Source organism: Candoia aspera, chromosome 2 (genome assembly GCF_035149785.1).
Source record: "Candoia aspera isolate rCanAsp1 chromosome 2, rCanAsp1.hap2, whole genome shotgun sequence".
NCBI lineage: Eukaryota > Metazoa > Chordata > Lepidosauria > Squamata > Boidae > Candoia > Candoia aspera.
This window is the reverse complement of record NC_086154.1, coordinates 75,431,767-75,454,796: the sequence shown is the minus strand read 5'-3', so window position 1 is coordinate 75,454,796 and position 23,030 is coordinate 75,431,767. Positions and strand designations below refer to the sequence as shown.

The 23,030-nt window shown below is 39.4% G+C and overlaps 1 protein-coding gene across 1 annotated transcript in view; it reads right to left on the bottom strand.

Moving 5' to 3' along the window:
* Window positions 1–285: 285 nt before the first annotated feature.
* The window catches only part of LOC134489525 (collagen alpha-1(XXIII) chain-like), a 51,863-nt gene continuing 29,118 nt past the window's right edge, over window positions 286–23,030 (bottom strand). Inside the window, exons 13-24 of the mRNA XM_063292261.1 lie at window positions 21,169–21,258; window positions 19,250–19,300; window positions 18,169–18,225; window positions 17,500–17,526; window positions 12,280–12,306; window positions 11,004–11,075; window positions 10,867–10,920; window positions 9,979–10,005; window positions 7,051–7,104; window positions 5,960–6,046; window positions 3,779–3,817; window positions 286–1,677 (exon numbers count right to left, since the gene is read on the bottom strand). Of these exons, the coding sequence (XP_063148331.1) occupies window positions 1,675–1,677; window positions 3,779–3,817; window positions 5,960–6,046; window positions 7,051–7,104; window positions 9,979–10,005; window positions 10,867–10,920; window positions 11,004–11,075; window positions 12,280–12,306; window positions 17,500–17,526; window positions 18,169–18,225; window positions 19,250–19,300; window positions 21,169–21,258 (588 nt within the window). The 3' untranslated portion in view covers window positions 286–1,674. The remainder of the gene's footprint in view (window positions 1,678–3,778; window positions 3,818–5,959; window positions 6,047–7,050; window positions 7,105–9,978; window positions 10,006–10,866; window positions 10,921–11,003; window positions 11,076–12,279; window positions 12,307–17,499; window positions 17,527–18,168; window positions 18,226–19,249; window positions 19,301–21,168; window positions 21,259–23,030) is intronic.

Below are 23,030 nucleotides of genomic sequence, written 5' to 3'. Positions count from 1 at the left end.
TGGTTTACTGGGATAATTCTGGTGGAAAGGTAGAGGCAACCTTTGTTATTGCTGTCCTCCTATTGAAGCTCTGGTTGGGCCAGAGTCTGCTCCAAAGGCTTAAGGTAGCCTCTAGGTCTTGGGGATGCAGAAAGGTCAAATGGCAAAAATCCCTTTCTGCAAGTAAGCTGGCAATCTTGCAGGTTGCTCCTGCTGTTGGCTGAATAAAAGTGATAGCCAATGCTATTTCTGTTAGAGGGAACAATGAGCATGTAGATATTCTCCTAAGCAAGAACACTTCTTTATTCCAGCAATATTTGTACACACTGCTAGAAACTGGAGAAACCATTCCTTGTTACAAACAGAATCTCTAGACCACTGGTGAGCATAGTGAAGTTTTGGAATCAGTAACTAAATTATAACTGCAATAGATAGAATGGGTCATATATTGGACAATGTCATAATCTACTTGTGGCTGTATAATTTCATAGATGTAGTCCTTTGGGACTGAAGTAATACTGTATTGTATATAGTGACATTTGGCTTTTGGGCACACTTTTTTCTTTCTGATGCAAGAAAGGTGTATCTGTGACAAAATTTCATAAAATGTGGTGCTCCCCTTGCTTTTTATCTCTGAATGGAGCTGAAAGAGCTGTTTCTATCACCATGTTAATTACAAAAGCTTTGACAATAGGTTGTATTACTTTACCCCTATCAATTGTAATGCAAAAATTCATATTAAATGGGTGTGATGAAACACTCGCTGGTGGGGTGGTGGGAATCATCTTTTCAGTATTTATTAAGCTAGTTCTGTGAATCCAGGAGAATAAGCAGCATGACAGGTAGCAGCCATGGCCTACACAATGGGACTATTGTTTTGTTCCAAAGCAGAACTCATGTTTCAAATCTGTACACTGAGATGATTATTATAGTGTTTTCTTTATTATGTTTCTGCAAAAAAAAAGTTTGGCAGTTGAGGTGTTCTGTGTTTTGAATTCTGCAGTAAAATAAAGTTCCACAAAAGAATCTTCCAAACTTTAGTCACAGATTGAAGATGTGAAGTGGAGATTTTCCCCGAGATGATGCTTCCTTCTGGAGGAGGAGCAGCCACAGATGGTGACACAGATCAGAGTGACCTAGGTTGGAACGAGTTTCTTCAAGGTTGAAGCAGGTAGCAAGAAGTGTGGTTATAGTTGTGTTACCTTTCCGGATTGAAATTCTCCCTGCGTTCATCCAGAAGGTAGAGTTTGTTCAATTTCTAGGGCTGCATCTTTTTTTTCCTTTTTGTTTTCTCTCCCTTTTGTGCCAGTGTCTATATGCAACAGAGTTAGAAAGTTGTAATCTAAAATGGTTGTCCAGGGATGTTCCTTCTCCATGCAATAAAGCAAGTTTTTTTCAGTATGGTTAATCCACACATTAGCATTAGCAGCAAGTGACATCCATTCCTGACTGTTTCAAAATGTTGAGTGCTTCTGTGTGTGTGTTTGTGTCTGTGTGCCAGTATGTAGTCTGTCTTGTGGACCTCAGGAATGTTTATATTTTTAAAAATTCATATATGACAATATCCAGCATTAAAAGATCAATATATTACTGTTGAAAACATTGTTTTTGTGACTTTTTCCTCTTTTTGTATAAAAAATTAAAAAAAAATAAACATTTATCCCACTATTATTTACACAGTCCATGCTTGTAGAATCACTGCAAAACAAAACAAAAACAGTGCATGTTTTAAATCACAGGCATACATGCATCTCACAGACTGCTTCATTAAAATGCAGTTTCTTTTAATATTTAGAAATGTTTATTTGACCTAATAAAGATCATGCTTAACAGAAAAGAAGAAAACAAAGCTGCTCCTTCAAAACCTGCTCCATGTTATATATTAACTAAACAATGACAGAAAGTGAAGTATTTCTTCTAGCACAGCTAAGTTCTATTTTACTATTTGTAAAATATGTCATACCTTGACCAAACCAGTTTTATAATTATTGGGTTTTACTATGGTTTTAACTTGCTGTCTCACACTTGTTTTCTAGCCAGTCTTTTGCACTAATAAAGTATCTAGTGGTCTGTCTAACCACAAACCCAAATCTGTTAAGAAGAGAATGTTGAAATAGTTGGCACATCGTCTTTTGGCTACTAGTACTAGAAGCTGTTCACCTGAAAGGATCCATGATTGATTTTTAGCATTGCTTGAAATGTTTATAGTGTTCATACTGTCTGTTCTTTGAGAAGGTCCTCTTTTCTTGGACTAAATATTGCTAGGTCGATTGTTTTTAAAGGAGCTCATAGGACAGAAAGCTGTGCTTTACTAGCAAAGAAACAGGTCTTTTCATCTGTTGCCCTTTATATGTGTGAAACTTTGGGGACATCCAAGCAATCAGTTTGTCTTCTTAAGCCCTGCTGCGTTATCACCATTATCCGTGCCTAAGCACTGCAAAGGGTGCAGAAAGCAAAGTTTGTGTTGGAAGAAGATGGAAAACACCACCTTAACCTCAGATCTGACAAATGTGAAGTAAGGTGGCCTCAGCTATGAGCTGAGTCGTGAAAACGTGTCCTTAAAGAGGAGTAAATGAGACATCCTTGAAGTGCAGTTAGGGGACATCTGGTCAAACCTTAAAACATTATAAAGAATCTGTACTCTCAGTGTTCACGGCAGATGTATGAAGAATTAAGAGAAAAGCAGAGTTCCTTTTTCAAAGACAAATGGGAAACTATTTTTTAGAAATAGGAACATACCATTTACATTTGTTTGATAGGAGTTGGAGGAAATAGCAGGGACACAAAAAAGTGTTTGTGGAAAGCATCCTTGATGTCAACCCACTATCCATGTTTGCTGCTGAGTACTAAAACTCCTGCAAAGCAGCAAAATTAATCTTATTATTTCGACAGTGAACAATTACCTTTTTCAACCTTAAAGCAATTAGAAGACCTCCTTTACTCTGGCTCATTACCTTGTGTGACAGCTTAAAAGTGATGTCTGATTAAATGATTTAAGAAAATAAATCATTCATTACACTCTAGAATCAAAATGTGACTAACAAAACATGACTGGAAAAAAGAGGTTTTATGTTAAGGAGGAAAGTTGCTGCTTCTCTGCCAAAAATCCTCCTTCCACTCCCATGAGCAAAGTTCATGGGCTTGCTACTAATATAGCTTGAAGCAAATGGGTAAAAGCACATTAAAAATAAAAATAAAAGCATCTGAAAAGCAAGATGCAAAATCATGTTGAAACTGAAGTAAAGCCAGATTTTTATGTCAGAAAGACTCCAGGTATATATTATATACATTACATAGAATTGTTATTGCTAATTAGAAACATAAATTTGGTATACATAGGAAGGTGTATTTTCTTGTCTCTGCCTTAGTCCTCAGACCTCTGATACTGGTATTACACACAGCCATAAGCCCTGTTCAGCTGTTACGATAACTGGAGAAAATTAACTTGCATTCTAGGCCAAACGTGTTTGAGTGTATTAGCCTTCCCTTCCTGTGTAGAAGGTAAACGCCTGCAGTGGAGAGTACCTTTGATCCACTGAAGTTCTCTTTGTCAGTGGTTTCTGGAAAGCAGGCCCCTTAATCATATGAAGAGCCTCCTCATTCTGCACCTGGGAGGGCAATATGAATGGTGCACCCTAGACTGTTTCAGAACAACTCAACAGGGCTATGAAAGCACAAACATCCAGATTTACTTCAGTTTGTTTATCAAACATGTTTACAACTGAATATATGGTGTTATTGCTCTTGCTTAAAAACAATCCAAATTCAGGACAAAAAACTCTAAAATATTTTACAATACCTTGTGCCAACATCCTGGTACCGGTAATCCATCTGGACCCTGTAACAAAATAAATAATCGTTTTGTATTATTGGAAGACACTTAAGAAACAAATGCCACTTCATTCATGATGTCTCTGGAAAGTCTACACCAGCTACTATGAAGAGCAGTTAATGTGAAGACCCATGGAGAAACCATGTGCTGGTTTGAAGAAAAAGTATATTGGAACAAACAATACTTCATTAATTAATAATTACCATTAAAACAATATCTGGATTCTAGCACACATTTATCTGCTTAAGATGTTTTGATTTATGGAATCACGTGAAAGTTTTGGGCAGGAAAAGCTATAGTGGTGCATACATATCAAGCTAAATTAAATCCACCTGTGTAGTCTGTAGGAAGTACTACTGAATTCAACTCTACAGCAGCTCATGACAGAAGCTTATAAAGGCTATATCCTTTTCAGAATGGGAGATCCAGGATCAATGACTAGAAAATATGAGCGTCTTCTTAGATACTTTTTTTCTTTCTTATCCACCATGTCCATGTCTTCAGTTTATATTATCATCTGGGGGATGGACACCTTCCTTGGCTGGCATGCTATCTTCTTTCTTGACCTTTGCAAGCCCCCCAAATTTTAAGATGGCAGAATCAGGCTACTGTTTTGTGTGTGTGTGTGTGTGTGTGATTGAGATATAGATACACACACACACGAATATTGGTTATTCAAATAAAAAAGTTACAGGACACATTATAACACTTGATACATGAAACAACCTTAGAAGGCTGTAAGAGGGAGCTACAGAAGTCTCAAATGAAAGACTTTTGAGAGAGGTGTAGAGTGAAGATTATATGGCTAGATCTTGGGAACATAACCTGTGTTAGACTATCTTAATTTGGAATACTCTTCAAAATTCTGTGACTCAGGTTTTGCCTTTCTCAGCATCTTCTTGATGACTTTTTAAATGGAGAAACTAGAGACTCAAACTGAGCCCTCCACCATGCTTAGCCTCTGCCAAGGGGAGTGTGCCAAGCTGCTTCCACTGGCAGGCTTTGGGGAAAATGTTGCTTGAGAACCTACATTTATCTCTTTAATCCTGTGTCTGTCAAAGGCACCAAATACTTCAAAATGTGTATTCTTTCCAAACACAGCTTCCTGTTAAAATATATATTCTGTTTTTTGTAGGCACTGTATAGCCATCCACTGTCAAAGAGAAAGGTAGTTTCCAGGCTGGGAGGAAGGGAGAAGATGGGAAAATGTCAAGCTGAAAAAGTCATGCAAAAGGCAGAAGGAAGAGAGAGATACTGTACCAAAGGACAGAGCATTTCCACACCATCCAGTTCTGGTAAATCTGGCTCCCCTTTAAAAATGAACTGTTAATTGAAAAAGGAGAAAGGGTTAATAGGAAAGAAAGAAGGAACAGAAGTAAAGAAAAAAAAATCAGAGGCTGACTGAAACCTTATAGCTGGTGTGGGCAACCTGTGAGAGTCAGCCTCCCAACAAGAGGCCTCACGGTGATGCCGTGATGTGACAGGAGGGAGCTGGCCAGTTTCTTTCAACCCTAGCCCTAGCCCATTTTTGTTTTACAGGGAGGAAACAGGAGCAGAAGGAAGGCAAACTGTTCCATTTCCTCTCAAAGACCTACATTTTGGGGTTTGGGTATTTTAAGGGGTGGGCATTGGAAGCAGTTTGACTTGCAGAAGCCTCCTGCTCCTACTTATTTGGGGGTGGGGGAAGCACAAAAAAAATGGTGTAATTGAAAATGGAATTTTGGTGATGTGATCAAAATTAGGAGCCACAAATGAGGGGCTCTGAGGCTGCCCATGGCCTGCTGGATGCCCACTTTGCTATAAAGGCTTCAGGATATTCAGGATAAAACTGAAAAGTGACAGGGGGAATAATAAAGGCGTTTCTGTTTTTTGTAATGAAGCAAAGTGTTAGATGGTATTGTCATAAAATGACAGGCAAGGAGTGTGGCTTTTAGGATGGCTTGTGAGATGTTTTTAGCCATCTGTTCAACATTCAACTGCAAAAGCGCATTCTGGTCTGGTGGCATAAAAAAGGCCAATAATCGGAGGTATTAGCATTCATTTAGGCACTTCATTCCAAACAGCCTCTGGCAGAATGTTTTGAAATGGATTGCTTACACTACAGTTGTCAAACACCCCAAAAACGTTCCCAACAATATCAAATCATACCACTGGGCAAGGCTGATCTAATCCAGGGGGGCCTGGTTCTCCTTTTTGTCCCTTTGCTCCTTTTCTGCCTGGCAGTCCTCTTTCTCCCTGTTGACATTAAAATAAATAAATATATTTTAAAGAACTTGAATGACAAACGTCCCAACCTTCAGCTAGTGCCCAGTTTTTCTTAGACTTTGCATAACAGAATGTTCTGTCTGTTTGCATCAAATGACTGACATGGCTTCGGACCCTTCCTATAGAAATATTTTACTGGTGTAAGCAATGGATATGAGGCAGTGAGCCAAGAAATTAGCTCAATAATGTTTTCCCGTACTGTAGAGGACTTGCTTATATATGACATGGTTAGGTACCAAATAAAGAAAGGTTCGATCAAAGTTAGCAACTTTTTGAGGCTGCCAATAGATAAAAAAGAATGGCCAAAATCTGACAAAATCAGTATACACGTATTCTTGCCTGTAATCTCAGAGAAGAATTGGCAATCCTAGGAGATATGACTGTTTTAAAAATGTTTTATTTAAATATGGGTACGATAGGTAGATTAGATGCTGCACTGCCAAGCCTAAATTAGGTCTGTAATGTATAATAAACAGTTTACAATGTGGAACCATAAAAATGTGGACTTAACACAACTATCAGTTATAATATGAATTATATTCATACTTAAATGTATCCCTATACAAATATGTGGAAAACTAGCATATCAAGGAAGAGGATTTAACTTTATATGTTCTTGACATGACAATTTCCTAGAGCAGAGATATCTTATGTAGGTGTGGGAATAAGGTAAGAAAGCACTCAAATATGCATGTTTTAAAAATACAAACTTTCTAGTACAAGAAGTGCAGCCACATATGATTTGTAATTATGTGAATCGCTTCAATTAAATATGCTGAATCCTTCTCATTAAGGTGAAGGATAATGTTTGTACAAAATGCTGTGCCAACAGATTCCAGTCTTGTTAGACTATAGTGTGATAGAATATCTGCCTATGGCTAATCCCATTTAGTTTATAGGGGAGAACAAAGGTACAGAGATAGCTTTTTTGAAGAGCTGAAAAGAAGACAAGAACTTTATTCAGTGATAGCCACCTTTTCTCCTCTTTCACTTTTTTCTCCTTTTTCTCCTCTGAGGCCAGGGAAGCCCTATCAAAATAAGATTGCAACATTTAAAGCCAAATACACTAGAATATCACTAATCTTAAAGCAAAGGTCAACATAGTTTTCTTTTAAATAAGTACAGTACTCCTAGCCAAGAATCATTCTCAGAGGAAAGAAGAAACATTTGTGTGTGTGGATGTGTATATGTGCACATGAGTTCATGCACACACACACACACAACACACACAAACACGAATAAGATGGGAGCATTATAGAATCTTAATAGTAGTTCTGAAGTATATGATATTCAGATCTCTTAAGAAGCCACTAGATGGCATGGAACTCAAACTCAATGAACAGGACAACAGCACAGAACAATGATGCACTATGATATCCTTATGATAGGGACCATGTGAATAAGGCTCATATCTCTGATTCAGAACTATGTGTTAGTTTACATTTCAGGTTTTAGTTTACTCAAAAACTATGACTGATAACCACTATAATCCAATGAATAGAAAAGCTGGAAGACTTGATCCCAAGCATCATGCTACCTTTCAGCTTACATTTTTTATTTATAAAAAGAAGTAAATGAGCTATCCTTTTAGGATTGCTTTTTTCAAATATTCAGCAATCCTTTTAGGATTTCTTTTTTTTGGATATTCAACTAAAGGACAAAGTATATTATAAGTACCACAGGTAGTCCTTGCTTAATTACTCTAATTGGGACCAGCAACTCTGCTGCTAAGCAAAGCAATTGCTAAGTGGGAAATCATGTGACTGCAACTGTGCTTTCTGGCTAGAAAGAGACAAGACTATTTAGTTTCACACCTTCAGCTTTTATTTGCTTCCTAACCACTCTCTCACCTTTGAAATGCTCGAGTGTGTGCTTACTGTCTTGTACATATTGAAAGCAATGCAATCGTGCCAGAGCCTAGGGCTGGGAGCCATGGGTGTGCTATGCAAGCAGCTTACAGTACTCTCTTGAAAATCCCTTCCTCTCCAATCTCTCTGCTCTGCAATGGGGGGTGGGGGAGAAAAAAAGCAAGCCGTTTCTGTAGGCAATCTCTCCTTTGCCTGATGCTCCCCCCCCACTTACACAGCAGAGAGTTTGGAGAGGGATTTCAAGAGAACAAGCTGTTTGCTCTTCTACACATCAAAAGCAATGCGATTGGAGCTGTGGGTGCACTATGCAAACAGCTTACAGTGCTCTTGAAATCTCTTCCTCTCCAATCTCTCTGCTCTGTGAGAAGGTGGGGTGGGGGGGAAGCAAGCGATTTCTGTAGGCAATCTCTCCTTTGCCTGACACTTTTCTGCTTCTGGTGTGATCGCATTGCTTTTGATGTATAAAAGAGCAAACAGCTTGCTCTCTTGCAACCCCTTCCTCTCCAATCTGTCTGCTCTGCAAGGGGGGGAAAAAAACACAGGTCAGGCACAGGACATTGTATACTGAGTGTAATGGTGATCACATGACTGAGGGACACTGTGAAGGTCGGAAATTGGTTGTAAGGTTATTGTTTCAGCACTGTTGTAACATTCAACGGATGCTAAATGAGTGATCAGTAAGTGAGGACTACCTAGAATACTATTTTTATGTATTGTAAGTATGCTTATACTAACTTGCAAATATATTCCCAGGGAGACTTCCAAAAAAGAATAAATAATTCTTTATATAAGTAAAGCTACAAGCCACGAAATGACAACAAGCAGCAGAGAACAGTTAGAAGGACTAAATTAGCAGGACTAAAATCTAACCTTTTTTGCATATTGTTGAGAAGACACAAGGTGACCCATTCTCTATGAACCTATCTACAAGTCTACAAGTGGTAGGGCAATAGTAAAAAAGCATATCTAGTAATCACAGCCCATTTTTCTCCATATAAGAAAAACAGAACCAGAGCTTGAAATTAAATAAGGTAGAAAAATTAGGCAGAGCATGGATTCTGGAATTCTTTTTGACCACTTAATAGTAGCGCCGTTCTAGGTCACATGACCAGGAGGGGCTCAGAGTAGAGCCATCAGCCACATTCTAAGCCACTGTCCACCTGCCTTCCATCAGAGCACAATGGGCGATTTTTTAAATGGATGTTCTTTTCCTCTGCAGCCCCTGGCCAGATCCAACCAATGTCTGAATGTGATTGCTTACACCAAGTGGTCAATAGTGACCCCCAAGGGTTGATGAGACTATCCATTGTCGTCGTCGTTATTATTTGTACTATTAATGTAGTGTTTATTAAATTATTTTCATATAATAAATGTTTGGGGGTCAATGAGCTGAAGAGTTTGGGGACCCCTGGCCTATGCTAAATTTGATTTTGTTCCTTTCTGTTTACAGAGTTATCCTGTTGACAGACAGACAGAGAGACTAATAGAGTCCCAAGTTCCTTTACATATTTTTTCCCAACATTCTGTTGAGTTGGCATGAATAAAAAGTACGCGTGCGCTGCATTTTTCCCTATCAACTCATTTTTTCCTTTATATTTTCAAAACTCTCAGTTGACTGCTGACTTGTAGAAAAAGAATACGAGGAAGTGTTCTTGTATGTATTAAGCCTTCTTTTATGTATTAGCTAACCTTTCAGGACTTCTTTCCACTTTGAGTTTCAATAACTAGGGCAACCATATATGGGCTGCAAAGGATCCAAAGGACCAGAAGATGACAGCACAGATTTGGAGTTATTTCTATCTTTTTGTTGCCATTAGTGGTTGGTTGAATTTTTGCAGCCTAGATATTGTAGTCCTAAAGTGATTGTAAGTCTGTAGGCCAGAGGTCTTCTGACTGTGCTACCTGAAAACTTTTAACTAGAAATGCCAGGGATGAACCTGGAACCAGAACTGAATTTAGTTTCACCTAAATTATTTCTTGCATTACTTGGTGACAGACTGATGATACAATGTCAATAAAGTACTGATTACTTACATCTAATCCTGGTTCCCCTGGCTTTCCCTGCATTATTAAAGAGGAGAAACAGAGAACATTGAAAAGATGACATGGTATACCACATTAAGTGGATTACATTAAGTCTATATATGTTTTTTTTTTAAATACCGAATCCAGGTGCCTAACTAGATTTTGCCTCAATGGGAGAAGTAAGCAATATCGTAGCTATCTCCTACTAACCACCATGTACAGCATTAGGACAATGCAAACTCTTATTCAGCACAATCTTAGGGTCATCTGTCATTTTAGTATGGCAAAAAGAAAGCAAATGTGATGACAGTTTTTAATTTTTTTATAGATGATTTTTTATTACAAACACAGCTGGCAGATTTTCTCCTATATTCAATTCATGCAACCTGGCTAAAATGCATCCCTTAATTTAAACCTGTGAGAATCAGAGTTGTCCCTACTGCATCTGTTTGCATCACTGACAGGAATAAGCCAGTAGAGAGAGCTGCCTTCCTTCTAAAACAATGTTTCTCCACCTTGGCAGCTTGAAGATTTGTGGACTTCAACACCAGAATTCCCCAACCAGCCATGCTGGCTAGGGAATTCTGGGAGTTGATGTCCACACATTTTCAAGTTGCCAACGTTGAGAAACACTGCTCTAAAATGTAGCTTCTGAAGGTTCCATGACCTTCTGGAGCAATATGTGATGGAGCACAAGATGCCTTCAGTAGACAGAGGAGTTTGGACAGAATCAGATGCCCAATCTTCCTTGACAGAAGGACTTAGTCTGTTATGGTAAAGTGATCACTTTATTTTGGATCATAATGTATCCAAAATACATTATGTGGGTGACTTTATAGGACATAAAAATGAGCAGTACATCTTAATGATCTTTTAAAAAAATTATTAAGTTCTTACCTTCTCCCCTTTAGTACCTGGTAGGCCAATAAGTCCAGGAGTGCCAGTGGGACCCTAGAGGAAATGAAAATTATCAGAAAGGTTTCGGATATCTCCTCTGCTCTCCTGTGCAGGTTTTATAAGAGTCTATTACTCACATGTGGCCCAGGGGCACCTTTTTCACCTTTATGGCCACTTTCACCTTTTGCACCCTTTGCACCATCTGAGCCCTACAGGAAAACAAATATATTGATTAGGCTTTCAAATAATCACATTATATTTAATAATCTGCTTTATTTCTGCTTCATAAATCAGTTATATTTGTACAGAGTTGCATGGCACCCACACTTTTATCAAGAGAAATGTAAGATGGTATATTCTTTAACAAAAGTTGCCATTCTTCTAACTCTTCATTAGAGGAAAAGAGTCTGTACTTTTTTCAGTTTTCTGTTATGACAACGTCCCTTGAAAAATTACTGTTGAAAATAATTCCTGCCAATTAATATTTTGTCCTCGCTGAAACTAACGGTATTCCCCCTCAACAAAAAAAGCAACAGAAATAGTTTCCATATATACAGTAGATGAACCACTGTGTAATTCAATTAGTTACGGTTCAACTGATGCCAGAGAGAGAAAGTTATTCTACAACATTGGTAGATTTCTTTATATTTAATACATTTAAAGACTGTTTACTAGGAAATAAACAAACATAAGGCTTGCTCCCTAGTAGTGTATGTAGAACTGTAACCCTTCTTTAGACAAAAAAAAAAAGACTGGAATAAAGAATTTGCAAACATCCCTGACTCCTGATCAAAGACAACTTTGTAAGCATGGTGGGCTGTGTGTGCGTTTTTGTTTGTTTGTTTTTAATCCATTCAATTGTATCCTATTCTCAGAGACTCCCTGGACAAGCCCCTGCAGTTTTCTTGGCAAGGTTTTTCAGAAGTGGTTTACCCTTGCCTCCTTCCTAGGGCTGAGAGAAAGTGACAGTCACAAGGCCACCCAGCTGGCTTCATGCCTAAGGTGGGACTAGAACTCACAGTTTCCCAGTTTCTAGCCTGGTGCCTTAACCACTACATCAAACTGGCTCTCATGTGCTTAATACTTGATTTCACAACGTTATGCTAAATGTGCAGTGATTTTAGGACACTTGCGTCAGAACAGTTGTGTCAGAACATTTTTTTCTGAAAAATTATTGCAAAAAGTTGTTTTATCAAAGAAACAAACTGTTGTTGACCCCACCCTCTGAATCCATAATCAGGATTTAGCACTAGATCCTCATCTAAATAAAATCTTTTATACTAGTATAGCCCGCCGACTTTTTCTTCAGATAAATGTTCTATTATAAATTAACTTGTCAACGTCAATGGTTTTCTTCGTATACTCAAGATCCACTTTACAATTATAAAATATATTAATATTTTTATGACATACCTTTTGTCCTTGAATTCCTTGAGGACCCTGTAAAATAACAACAGGACATTTGAAAATTAAAATCTTCAAGAATTTAATTTAGTAATCCACTTGTGTCTCTTCTCTCACTAAAGGCTCTTCAATACAGTGGAAGATTATGTGGAACAGGAGGACATTTTATGTTGCTGCTTTCTTTTTCTGTCTCCATCCATTTTTCACTTCAGCAAAGGATCGTTACCTTGTCGTGGTGCTGGAGCTTGAGCACCTCAATGACGCCATGAGCTAAACCGTGAAGGGCCACCCAAGACGGGAAGGTCATGACAGAGAGGTCAGACTAAATGCGATCCCTGGGGAAGGTAATGGCAACCCACCCCAGTATTCTTGCCCTGAAAACTAAATGGATCAGTACAACCAGAGATATGTCGGTATACCATTGGAAGATGAGACCCCCAGGTCGGAAGATGGTCAAAATGCTACTGGGGAGGAACAGAGGATGAGTTCAACTAGCCCCAGACATGATGACGCAGCTAGGTCAAAGCCGAAAGGACGGCTAGCAGCCGACGGTGCTGGTGGTGAACGGCGAATCCGATGTTCTAAGGATCAACACACCATTGGAACCTGGACTGTAAGATCTATGAGCCAGGGCAAATTGGATGTGGTTATTGGTGAGATGTCAAGATTAAAAATAGACATTTTGGGTGTCAGTGAACTGAAATGGACTGGAATGGGCCACTTCACATCAAATGACCACCAGATCTACTACTGTGGACAAGAGGACCACAGAAGAAATGGAGTAGCCTTCATAATTAATAGTAAAGCAGCTAAAGCAGTGCCTGGATACAATCCAAAAAACGATAGAATGATCTTAATTTGAATTCAGGGCAGGCCATCTAACATCACAGTGATCCAAATATATGCCCCAACCACAGATGCTGAAGACGCTGAAGTAGAGCACCTCTATGAGGATCTGCAGCACCTACTGGACAACATGCCTAAAAGAGATGTTATTTTCATCACGGGAGACTGGAATGCTAAGGTGGGCAGTCAAATGACACCTGGAATTACAGGTAAGCATGGCCTGGGAGAAGAAAATGAAGCAGGACATAGGCTGATAGAATTTTGCCAAGACAACTCACTCTGCATAACAAACACTCTCTTCCAACAACCTAAGAGATGGCTTTATACATGGACTTCCCCAGATGGACAACACTGAAATCAGATTGACTACATCCCTTGTAGCCAAAGGTGGCGGACATCTATACAGTCGGTAAAAACAAGACCTGGAGCTGACTGTAGTTCAGATCACAAACTTCTTCTTGCACAATTTAGGATCAGACTCAAGAGATTAGGGAAGACCCACAGATCAGCTAGATATGAGCTCACTAATATTCCTAAGGAATATGCAGTGGAGGTGAAGAATAGATTTAAGGGACTGGACTTAGGAGATAGGGTCCCGGAAGAACTCTGGACAGAAGTTTGCAACATTGTTCAGGAGGCGGCAACAAAATACATCCCAAAGAAAGAAAACCAAGAAGGCAAAATGGCTGTCTGCTGAGACACTAGAAGTAGCCCAAAAAAGAAGGAAAGCAAAAGGCAACAGCGATAGGGGGAGATATGCCCAATTAAATGGAAAATTCCAGAGGTTAGCCAGAAGAGATAAGGAATTATTTTTAAACAAGCAATGTGCGGAAGTGGAAGAAGACAATAGAATAGGAAGGACAAGAGACCTCTTCCAGAAAATTAGAAACATCGGAAGTAAATTCCAGGCAAAAATGGGTATGATCAAAAACAAAGATGGCAAGGACCTAACAGAAGAAGAAGAGATCAAGAAAAGGTGGCAAGAATGTACAGAAGACCTGTATAGGAAGGATAACAATATTGGGGATAGTTTTGACGGTGTGGTCAGTGAGCTAGAGCCAGACATCCTGAAGAGTGAGGTTGAGTGGGCCTTAAGAAGCATTGCTAATAACAAGGCAGCAGGAGATGACGGCATCCCAGCTGAACTGTTCAAAATCTTGCAAGATGATGCTGTCAAGGTAATGCATACTATATGCCAGCAAATTTGGAAAGCACAAGAATGGCCATCAGATTGGAAAAAATCAACTTATATCCCCATACCAAAAAAGGGAAACACTAAAGAATGTTCAAATATCGAACAGTGGCACTCATCTCACATGCCAGTAAGGTAATGCTCAAGATCCTGCAAGGTAGACTTCAGCAATCCATGGAGCGAGAATTGCCAGATGTACAAGCTGGGTTTAGAAAAGGCAGAGGAACTAGGGACCAAATTGCCAATATCTGCTGGATAATGGAAAAAGCCAGGGAGTTTCAGAAAAACATCTATTTCTGTTTTATTGACTATTCTAAAGCCTTTGACTGTGTGGACTGTAACAAATTGTGGCAAGAGGAACTGAGGAGCCTTATGATGAAGGTGAAAGACGAAAGTGCAAAAGCTGGCTTGCAGCTAAACCTCAAAAAAACCAAGATTATGGCAACCAGCTTGATTGATAACTGGCAAATAGAGGGAGAAAATGTAGAAGCAGTGAAAGACTTTGTATTTCTAGGTGCGAAGATTACTGCAGATGCTGACTGCAGTCAGGAAATCAGAAGACGCTTAATCCTTGGGAGAAGAGCAATGACAAATCTCAATAAAATAGTTAAGAGCGGAGACATCACACTGACAACAAAGGTCCACATAGTTAAAGCAATGGTGTTCCCCGTAGTAACATATGGCTGCGAGAGCTGGACCATAAGGAAGGCTGAGAGAAGGAAGATAGATCTTTTTGAACTGTGGTGTTGGAGGAAAATTCTGAGAGTGCCTTGGACTGCAAGAAGATCAAACCAGTCCATCCTCCAGGAAATCAAGTCAGACTGCTCACTGGAGGGAATGATATTAAAGGCAAAACTGAAATACTTTGGCCACATAATGAGAAGACAGGACACCCTGGAGAAGATGTTGATGCTAGGGAGAGTGGAGGGCAAAAGGAAGAGGGGCCGACCAAGGGCAAGATGGATAGATGATATTCTAGAGGTGACGGATTCGTCCCTGGGGCAGCTGGGGGTGTTGACGACCGACAGGAAGCTCTGGCGTGGGCTGGTCCATGAAGTCACGAAGAGTTGGAAGCAACTAAACAAATAAAGAACAACAAAATCCATTTTCAACTCAGAAATCCACATTTTTTTGTTTCTGGAACAGCATGAGGAAGGAAGCTGAAGAGAAAAGCGGGCATTTACAAAATGACCTCTCTATCACGGCACTCTGAACTGAAACAAGAGACTTCTAATAGTAGAAGGATAGAAATGAAAGGATGCAATCTGAAATAGCTTGTATTCATTTGATTTGATTCATTTCCATCATTTTCTTGCAATGCAGAGGAAAATAGGACGATATATATATAGTTAACAAGAGCCTCGTGTGGCGCAGAGTGGTAGGCGGCAGTACTGCAACTGAAACTCCCCATGACCTGAGTTCGATCCCAGCGGAAGCCGGATTCTCTCTCGGGTAGCCGGCTCAGGTCGACTCAGCCTTCCATCCTTCCGAGGTCGGTAAAATGAGCACCCAGCTTGCTAGGGAAAGTGACGAGTGGGGAAGGCAATGGCAAACCATCCTGCTATAGTCTGCCAAGAAAACATTGTGAAAGCGGCATCCCCCCAAAGGGTCAGACACGACTCAGTGCTTGCACAGGGGACCTTTCATCTTTCACCATATAGTTAACAGGGTGAGGAACAGAACTTTTGCCACATTACATTATAAGTTAAGTTTACATCACTTAGAGAAAGTAGCTATAGACCAATTGGATTCATTCAGCCTTAATGAGGATCAGCTACAGACTCTAATAAAAAAAGTTCTCTCTTTAAGAACACTCATGGCTGGAAATACTGCCTTTTGCTTGTGAGCACAATTATTCTTGTGTCGCAAACATTGACTGAATGAGAGGTTTCCTTGATGTAGGTGCAATTGTTTTGGCCGCAAGGCCCTATGTGCAGTTGTTTGGCACCTAAATATCTTCAGGACCACAATCTCCAGTCAAAATCAGCCTGTCCAACTCATTTGCCTCAGGAGAGTGTTAGTAATATTGTACTTCTGTAAAATAAGGGGTGTTGAGGTTAAAGGTGCTGCTTCTCAAGAACAGCATCTATTTTTTAGGAGAGCCTCACTGTTGAGACAAGACTTGCCTACTCTTTGATTTCTTTTCAGAAGATGCTAAAAATTAAGCTCTTCCAAAGAGCATTTGTAGATCATCTGGGTTTGAAAGTTGGAGGTGGATTTTGAGGTCATGTTATTAGCTGGCTATTATTTCATCATTACTTTTTCTTAATCCATACCATTAGTGTTTTATTATTTGCTTACCATGGGTATTAAATATTATGTATTTAACCACAGAGAGTCTTATTAGGTTATAGCACTATATAAGTTGAATGCATAAATGAATGAATGAGTAAATAAATAGATAGGTAGCTTTGGATAATCTGTAACACTGCCCCAGGAAAAGATGCAGGTCCTTTCATTCATATGAAAGCTTGGTCATAAAAACTGAATCCCTAGCTTGACCTGCAGAGTTTAGCACCATGTACTGCTATTGATACAAATGCAGGATCTCCAAATAGCAACTTTAAAGGGAGGTTCTTGATGGAGAGAACGGAGTGTGACCAATGTGCAGAGGATAAAGAATCATGGAAGGGCTGAAATCAAATGAAGGGAAAATATCTCACGAAGTGATATTCCTTTGGGAATGTTATAAATAAATAAAATGAAGTGATGGCCTGTATTACTATAATGGCCATCAATACAACACATATTACAGGTAGTCCTCACTTAACAACCATTCATTTAGAGATGGTTCGGACTTATGACAGTGCTGAAAAACTGATGACTACTCCTCACACTTACAACTGTCACAGCATCCCCACGGTCATGTGATCACAATTTGGGTGTTTGGCAACCAGTTATGACCATTACAGCATCCTGTGGTCACATGATAGCCATTTTTGATCTTCATGGCTGGCTTCTGGCAAGCAAAATCAGTGGGGAACTGTGTGATTCACTTAACAACCACGTGGTTCACTTAACGCCCACAGTGATTTGCTTAACGACTGCCACAAAACGGTCATGAAATTGGGTCAGATTTGCTTAATGACTGCTTCGCTTAGCAATCGAAATTCCATTCCCAATTGTGGTCATTAAGCACTGTAGTAGAAATATGTGAAATACTGTATTGCATGTAGGTATAAAGGGCTCACCTTATGTCCTTGTATTCCTTGCGGACCCTAAAGACAACAATAATTCATCTGTAAAATATCCTAAAATAATCTAGAAAGTTTATAACATTCATGCTCAAAATGTCAGCACAACAAAGCTGAATTCCCCCAACCAATTCCAACCATTTCCAAAATAAAATACACTTGCTGGGAACAATGTTGTACATCAACATTTGAAGGGCACTATTGCTCATTCCTGCTACAGTCCCCCAGTATTAAAAAAAATCAATTCTAAATGTTGCTTGCTATCTTAGTATGTCATTCACCTTATATTCAAAACTATTCCCATCATTTTATGTCTCAGATATGTACAGAAACTATTAAGAGGTATCTATTTATATTTCTCAAGCCAATGCATCAGTATAGGGTTTATCTTCATAATCACAAAAACAAAAAAACAAAAACATGTTCAAGGCAGTTTTGGCTCCCAAGTGTTTAGGGTATTATTCTACATTGGCCCAACAGGCAAGAGATAAATAGGCAATTAATTCAGGAAGGTCTTTAAGCACTATACAGTAAATGTTTGCAACGATCATCAAAGGTTAATTGTTTAATTCAAAGGGATCTGTTGGTTGGGGCCACATAGACTGTAGAGTTGTAAATAGCCCAGCCGAGCTACTTGAGCATGAAAATAGTTCTAATAACACTTACCACAGGACCTGGTGGACCTGGTAAGCCAGGAGGTCCTGGTTCAGGTAAGATCTGCACCTGTAAATGACATTACAAATCATTTGGCCATACAGCATGAACTGTAAAACCACATGATGAAGGATAACTCTTCAAAATAAAAAGTGGGACATCATTATTGGAAAAGCATGGCAATTAATAGTTACTCCTTTAAAGACCGGGTACTGGATATAGTGCACAATTTTCTGAAATCCAGCATCCCCATGATGCATCTAATTCTCATAGGCTTAAGGGTGCCCAGCAGTTCCCCTGGAATTGCAACATTACCATAGTATCATGCACCATGTTTCTTGGTACATTTTCCCTTAAATACTCAATGGGTGCAAGTTCAGCTATTCAGCAATAGAGCGTGCCAGAAAACAGCAGAAATGCATGATCATGGCATGTGACAATCTAGACAGGAATTTCATACCTGTGAAGCAATCCTAGATCAGAGATGGGCAATTAGTGGCATTTTACCTTCTTGCAGGCCTTGAAGCCTTTTCTAACCAAGACTGTAGAAAATGAATCACACTATCTTGTGCCATTTTGAAGTAAGTAACAGATGGATATTGCTTCCTACCTCAAAGCCATATTGCAGTTTAAAAGATCTACCACCTTGTGAAAAAACCCAGGCTATATGACCCCATCCACATGGCAGTCCTTAGCCTCTCTGTGCATGGTAAGTACAGCCATAAAAAGATTATCAACTCCAGCTTTATATTATGATCCACACAATTTAAGTAAATAATTTCCAAATAACTGACTTGACTCCAGATGTGAAAACACCCTTAAATACCCTGCAGACTCAGTGAAACCAATCTGCGATGATAATTTAATACTTCTATGTGTATTTTAATTAGATTTTAATTGTGCATTTTACTTTTGTTAACTACCTTATTCATCATGTGTGGTGAAAAAGTATAAAACAAAACAAGCACAAAAATTATGTTTGCTATAGGAAATTGGACTATTGCTTTCAGAACAAGGCTGTAATTTTGCCCCCTGGCATATTTTGATAGTAACTTGATATCAGTGAGTATATATTCAGTTGATGACAACTTACAAGATTTTGCTCGCAGGGTGTCCCAGGTTCTCCTTTTGGTCCATCAATACCCTAACAGTAACAAGAGATAAAAAAAGTGGTGTCTGAGAATAGTTCTAGATAGAGGAAGACAAGTTTCTCTCCTTTCTCTGGAAGCTTTATTTGAGCTGATTTCCCATTAGTCTTCAGTGGAAGGTGTTCTTTTTTTCTTCTTCCAAGATTGCTCTCCTCTTGGCTCTTACATTCTTAACCTGATAACTGGATTATGGAAACTCAGTAGTACTGAGAAATATAGTACTGCAACAATTTGCAACATCACTAATGAGTATCTATTACTGATCACATAACTTGGGGAAACCTCTCTAATATATACTGCTATCAGAAAGGGAGTCATGTCTCCACAGTGAATTGCAGAGCTGGTCTGATGGTTAGGAGAAATAAAACAGTTGCTTTGATTGGATGACTGGGACCAATAGTGAGGCAGAGCCAAACCCAATAGCTGCATAGAGAAGCTACTTCACTGCCCTTAAGGCATGTGGCTCTCTAGGGTGGCAGATTTACTGTCATTTACAAATACAAATACATACAAACTTTTAACATAGTTCATCTTTGTAGTAGTTTATATTTCTGTAATATCTTCAAGTATAGGAAGATATACTTAAATGGGTGGGGGTGAGCCTATTTCTTGGTTATGTTAACTGAGATGGTTGTTGGTGTTGCTGTAGTGTTGTAGGTTGGTTGCTTGGCTGCTATGTATGTTATTTATAATTTTGTTTATTGTTTTTATTCTGTTTTTAATTATTAGCTGCCCAGAGTCATGTACCAGAGATGGGCAGCCGTATTCATTAAATAAACAAACAAAGTAACCTACTGTATGTCTGATTTTATAAAAATAGGTAGATAGATGCCTGACTTTTTATGAGTTTGTAAGTAGCACAAGTGATCTAGGAACATCTCCTTTACTAAGAAATGTCCCTTTTATTAATGTGGCTTCTTTCCTTCCAAATTTTACATTGATCACTTGCACTCCCAAATCTGGGCTTATTTTATATTGGAATAGAAAGGAAAAGGAAAGAGTGGACTTTATTTCAATTGGGTGCCAAGATCAGAGTGGATTTATAAGAAAAATGGATGATTGAAGATAGAATGAGAATGGCATAAAAGGCAGAATTGTATAGATTCTGAAAGTTTCATCGTAATAGTAGAACAGAATTATCATTGTGTATTAGCTAGTTGATCTGAAAAGCTTCAGACTAAAGCCTAAGATATGAGTGGGCAACCTATGTGTTTGACGTGACACTTAGCTGCAAAAAGTGTGGCTGCAGGGCCTTCCACCCATGTTTTTACCAGACCCCTAATCCAAAGTCATATTCTTGGTTTTCTGCCACTAATGGCAGTGAGAAACTATATATCTGCAGCAGACTGCATTTGTGGCCTAATCCTCCCTTCAATCAAGCCAGGGACCTTGAGAAGAATAGCTAGGAGGAAAGGGGAATAAGCTTTCCTCCTTCCAACCAGTCCAAAAGGCAAAAATTTTGCAGGGGGGAGCCTCGCTGATTTCCCTTTCCTTCCACGACCCAGCTTCAAATGGCTGGGAGAAAGCTGAGTGGATGGTGTCTATATATGCTGGGTACCTATATGTGAGTCAGAAAAAGAAACAGAGAAAGGCATAATGTGATTGAGAGGAACATCTTGAGAAGATGGCTCTCCTAGCAATCTGTGTAACTGTGGGGGCAGAGCAGAGGGCCTGTCTATGTTTCAAAGGAGGATCTGGTAATCATCTCTTAGGGTGGCTTCCTCAGCCAAAGTTCAAAAGCTCCTCATCTACAGCATTCACCAATAAAAAAAATTAGCCTTCTTCTACTACAGATTACTGTAATAAGCAGCCATATTTTAGCTAGTCTTTGAAGCAAAAAAATAGTACTGAAGGCAGACCATACCGGTGGACCAGACAAGCCCATTTCTCCTATCTCTCCTTTCTGTCCCATTAATCCAGGGTTTCCTTGGTCTCCTTTCAATCCTTTAGGGCCCTGTAAGTTATGAAACCAAAGTATGATGCACGCTTAATTAGCCAAACGCTTTTATCTCACCCCATGCATTTCCCTCCCAGATCTTCCACAAGTCTCCCAAGTCCCTCCCTGAAAAAGACTGGGGGGATTAGCAGGAGAGCTTTTGAAGAGGAAATATCCAGGCAATACAGTATATACATACTTCTGGAAGATAACCTTTAAAAAGTTCCTGTAAATTGGAATAAATCACCAATGCAGCCTAATACAAACTATTTTCCAGTTCACAAATGCAGCTGTTCAACAAGGAATTTCTATCTGTCACTGCCAGTCTATCAGAATCTTGTGTAGAGGCTATTCGGTGGGGCCACAGGAATACAACAGTGTGCTCAAATTAAAGTACAGATTTCCAAAAAGAAAAGTTTTTCTGTCAAATCAATCAGTCAATCACAGGAATTTGAACTCAGAAGAGGAAAAAATATCAGGGTGATGTCTTCTTCTTACATACCAGTATTCAGAACCTGTCCAGATGGTATCAACTTTATTAGGAAGTGGAATAAAAAAGCTTGCATGCCAAAACAGAGCATTAATGATAAAATACAAGTAATGCAAAGATTTCTGCTTTTAAGCTGAAAATGGCAGCAGCTGATTTCTCTCTAGAGGAACAAAATACTGGAAGCTGAAGGAGGAGTGGCCACTCAAAATCCCTGCCAATCAATTTCTCGTCTAAAAACTTCACCAAGGAGACTGTGTAGGAAACTCTACCTCTTGATTGCTAAACAATCTTAAAAAGTGTTTTAGGAATTGCACTAGGGCTTTGGTTGGCAAAAAGTGGTGGGCAGGATCTGGTAATATTAACATGGCTTATAACAGATGTCAAAATGGCCATTTTTTCTGATACACTTAATACACGGGTGGGCATTGGTCTGTACAGGACAGTATAACCTAAGGTTGAGTAACCTGCATAGTGGGTCAGAAGAACACCATTTGCAACACTGTACTTACAGCTAAGAGAGCCTTTTCTGTTGTGGCTCCTACCTTGTGGAACATCAGCCCCCTGAAGATCAGATTAGCTCTGACCCTGTTGGCCTTTCATAAGGCCTTAAAGACTTGGTTCTCTCACCGGGCCTGGGGGTCAGGAGGTGGGTTAAGCCTGTGCATTGGCTGTGCTAATTGTTATTGATGGATCTGTTTTTACACTGGCTGCTGTTTAATATGTGTTGGATTTTGTTTTTTTCTGTTTTTCTGTTTTTAACATTGTTAGCTGCTCAGAGTCATTAATCTGAGATGGGCAGCCATATAAATTGAACTAATAAGCAAAGAAACAAATACTCCAGGTCTCTGTGATTGCACCATTGATCATTTTTCTGTCCCCGCTCCAGTGATGGAAATGGGAACAGCAGGTGTCTAGGAGGCAACAGCTCTTGTCCTTTTCATCTTTATCACTCCTAAACCCTGAAAAACGGGTGAAAACCTGCCACTGGAATTTGGTATCAAAATCACAGTACAGATAGTTCTCACTTGCCAACAGTAATTGGGACCAGCAACTCTGACACTAAGCTGTGCGGTCATTAAGCAAAACACCACATGACTGCACCAACTTACAATGTCAGTTCTGTCAGTTCCAGCTGCAGTTGTTAAGTGAATCAGTGTGGGTGATTAAGCGCAACATCATGTGACCACGACTTGCAATTTCCTGCCAGCTTCCCCACTGACTTTGCTTGTCGGAAGCTGACTATGAAGGTCTCAAATGGCAATCCCATGACCGCGGAATGCTGCAACCACCATAATGTAAG